Raw genomic sequence first — 3,630 nt, 5'->3', positions numbered from 1 at the left:
ATTACACATAAAAGGTCATACACTTGGTAACTATACGACATAAAAGGTCATACTTGGTAACTATACGACATAAAAGGTCATACAATTGGTAACTATTACACATAAAAGGTTATACACTTGGTAACTATACTGCATAAAAGGTCATACACTTGGTAACCATATGACATAAAAAGTCATACACTTGGTAATTATAAGAAATAAAAGGTCATACACTTGGTAACTATTACACATAAAAGGTCATACACTTGGTAACTATACGACATAAAAGGTCATACACTTGGTAACTTTATGACACAAAAGGTCATACACTTGGTAACTATACGACATAAAAGGTCATACAATTGGTAACTATACGACATAAAAGGTCATACAATTGGTAACTATTACACATGAAATCTTATACACTTGCTAACTATACGACATAAAAGGTCATACACTTGGTGACTTTACGATGTAAAAGGTCATACACTTGGTAACTATACGACATGAAAGGTCATACACTGGGTAACTTTACGACATAAAAGGTCATACTTGGTAACTATAAGACATAATAGGTCATACACTTGGTAACTATACGACATGAAAGGTCATACACTTGGTAACTTTACGACATAAAAGGTCATACACTTGGTCACTTTATGACATAAAGGTCATACACTTGGTAACTATACGACATATATGGTCATATTTGGTAACTATAAGACATAAAAGGTCATACACTTGGTAACCATACGACATACAACATCAAGGGTCAAAACTACACTTGGTAACACCATTGACACCATTTTTTTAATAGAATTTTAGGGGTTTTATACCCAGCATGGGCTACTGCGTACGCACCTTTAGCAAGGGGATGGGCACGTAGAACTGTTGACTGTCCGCTTTATTACTGGCGAAGAGGTAGATGTGGTCCCTATCCTCATCCAACACTGCGCTGGTAATCACGACGGTCTTGGCCCCTATACAATCCGATGGTGAAAAAGAAAGGTATCATTTATACGATCCGGTGGTGAGGAAGAAAGGTATCATTTATACAATCCGATGGTGAGAAAGTAATGTATCACTGAAGTATGAGCATCTGCATACACTCATCACTCGAGATAAGTCGCATACCTAGGCAACTACAAATATAGACTGGAGTTATGACAGGGGTAACCATACTTGTAGTGAACACATGAGTAGCCACCGGAGCAGGTATGCTCGGCAGAGCCGGCGTAACACGGAGCAATAAAAGTTCATGGTTACAATATAATGGTCATGGTTACATTAGGATGTTGTATAGACACGCCGAATACGTTTCACAGGGGTCTCAGAGATTTCGCAAACACACGTTGCGCCCCAGGAGCATGACCAAGTCACAACCAGTAGACCCACAGACGAGTTGAAAGCCAGATACAACAAATGTGGTCGTACCTGGCCGCAGCCATGCGTGTGCTGACACAGACATACCGGAGATTGAGTGTAACTCAGCCAGTGCCTTGACCGCATCCTCCTTTGTGTGTATGTCTATGCCTGTGAGCTGCCTGTATATGCATTCATCCATCGCAAGAGGGTATTAGTGCGGAGGTATCCTATTGCAGTTGTCTGTTAGCGGTATACAGCACAGTACCGTGTCCCATGTGCATGAACAAGTCACCTGGTATAAAACTCTGTATATGTTTGACTGTGTCTCTATCGACGACCGGAGCCTAGAACCCAAAGCATGTGCACAACACAGTACGAAGCCAATTTGTACAAAAGGTATCATATACCGGCCCTGTATCCACTACAGACACCTAAAACATTCACAAGAACCGGCGCAGTTTACAAAACAGCCCCGAGATGAGGGCGACTATCAGATCTGAGTCAACGGTGTGGCTGCAGGCGTACAGCGGCGCGCAAGTTACTTTCATGGCCACAGAGAATAGCATAGCAAGCCCCAAACTAACGATATGCGAGAGAGTGTGCATGCACCTGATAGCAATTTAAGGTTGTGTATACACCTGATTCTAATCTAAGGTTATGTGCGCACCTGATTCTAATCTAAGGTTATGTATGCACCTGATTCTAATCTAAGGTTGTGTATGCACCTGATTCTAATCTAAGGTTGTGTATGCACCTGATTCTAATCTAAGGTTATGTATGCACCTGATTCTAATCTAAGGTTATGTATGTACCTGATTCCAATCTAAGGTTGTGTTGCACCTGATTCCAATCTATCTCCAAAACGAACCTGAGCCTATCCCATACGAACACTAGCTACAGCCACAACAACAAAAAGGGGCCGTTTCGGTCCACTCACCCCGCTTCGTAGGCGTTGGGTGTGAGGATGTCTGCCACTGGGATGACTTCATTCTTGTAGATGGGCACCAACTCCTTCGGTACGTACAGTCCCACTCCATCATCACCCATAACTGTGTCACATACTGCCCGTAGTTGTGGTGAGGTGCGATGTGGTGTGATTGAGCCGAGTGCGCGTATTCTCATCGACGTTGTGGTGTGAATGTGGTACAGACGATTCACGCAGCTTGTGCTAAGTATGCGTGGTGTATAATGAATAGAGTACTTCCAGTGGTACTCAATTAACAAAGTGACTGTGCCTAATACAATGCACGCCACTTGTGCTAAGTATGGCTGGTGTATAATGAAAAGAACATTTCCAGTGGTACTCCATTAACAATATGACTGTGCCTAATACAATGCACGCCACTTGTGCTAAGCATGGGTGGTATATTATGAATAGAGTACTTCCACTGTTATTCCAAGTAACAGCTTGACTGTGTCACATAATCTTCGCGACAATGAGCAATGGAGTATCACAGGCCCAGTACTTGGAGTCACATTGGAGTTCTAGTGTGACTGGTCTGCATGCTATTCGTACTACGGCATGCTGGCTTATATCGAGCCATTGTGCACAACATCATTGATGCCTCGGCGCAGAATGTCACAGGGCACAAACCCTAAAACCCAATCGGCAAATGTCAAAAGGTCGTGGGTTGATATCAGCACGCACAATGCCCTCACACACTAAACGACCAAACATGCCTGTACACATGCGCGTGTAGTGCCAAAGCACATTGTCTGCAATAGAAAGCATGCAACCGTACAGTGCTGGCGTACGGAAACTGCGTACGTACCAAAGAGGAGATCCGGATTGATCTTCTTGAGAGCTTTGACGGTATCGACAACTTGTCGCAGAAATGATTCGCTGCCAATGTAACCTGTGAGTGTAATGTAAAAGGGACTATCGTGAAGACCCCTATCTATAAAGGCTGACATACAGGTGCATCCTGTGACACAAGCAAACGCACCATAGTATTCATATACAAGCAAATAATATATAAGCACCGAATAAAATACTGCCACGCAGGTGAAGTCAAATTCAAGAACACTGTACACTCGACTGCCGAAAATCGAGAATCCATACATATACTTAAAAAGGACAATAACATGAGAAAGCGGCATTTCAATTTTTAGTTTTGTCTATCATACATATATCAATTTTATGGATGAATCAAAGAATATATGCGTGTAATAACAAAAATACATATGTAAACATGACGTAAAATATTGTATATATATATATATGAAACCACATATATGCAACAAAAACAAAACACACACACATATATATATATATACATATATATA

The 3,630-nt window shown here is 41.7% G+C and overlaps 2 protein-coding genes across 2 annotated transcripts in view; both read right to left on the bottom strand.

Moving 5' to 3' along the window:
- Positions 1-825: 825 nt before the first annotated feature.
- SARC_04806 (hypothetical protein) lies at positions 826-2,466 on the bottom strand (the record flags this gene model as incomplete). The annotated part of the gene is made up of 3 exons (XM_014301339.1): positions 826-959; positions 1,414-1,523; positions 2,282-2,466. The coding sequence occupies 3 exons, from the start codon at positions 2,464-2,466 to the stop codon at positions 826-828; spliced, it is 429 nt and encodes a 142-aa protein (XP_014156814.1).
- A 408-nt stretch (positions 2,467-2,874) lies between these two features.
- SARC_04805 (pyridoxal kinase) overlaps positions 2,875-3,630 on the bottom strand; it is a gene marked incomplete at both ends in the record, with an annotated part of 4,168 nt that continues 3,412 nt past the window's right edge. The window contains 2 exons of the mRNA XM_014301338.1: positions 2,875-2,939; positions 3,117-3,200. Of these exons, the coding sequence (XP_014156813.1) occupies positions 2,875-2,939; positions 3,117-3,200 (149 nt within the window). The remainder of the gene's footprint in view (positions 2,940-3,116; positions 3,201-3,630) is intronic.

This window comes from Sphaeroforma arctica (assembly GCF_001186125.1).
Source record: "Sphaeroforma arctica JP610 unplaced genomic scaffold supercont1.284, whole genome shotgun sequence".
Taxonomy (NCBI): Eukaryota; class Ichthyosporea; order Ichthyophonida; genus Sphaeroforma; species Sphaeroforma arctica.
The sequence above is the reverse complement of the archived record's forward strand: the minus strand, read 5'-3'. Positions and strand labels throughout refer to the sequence as shown.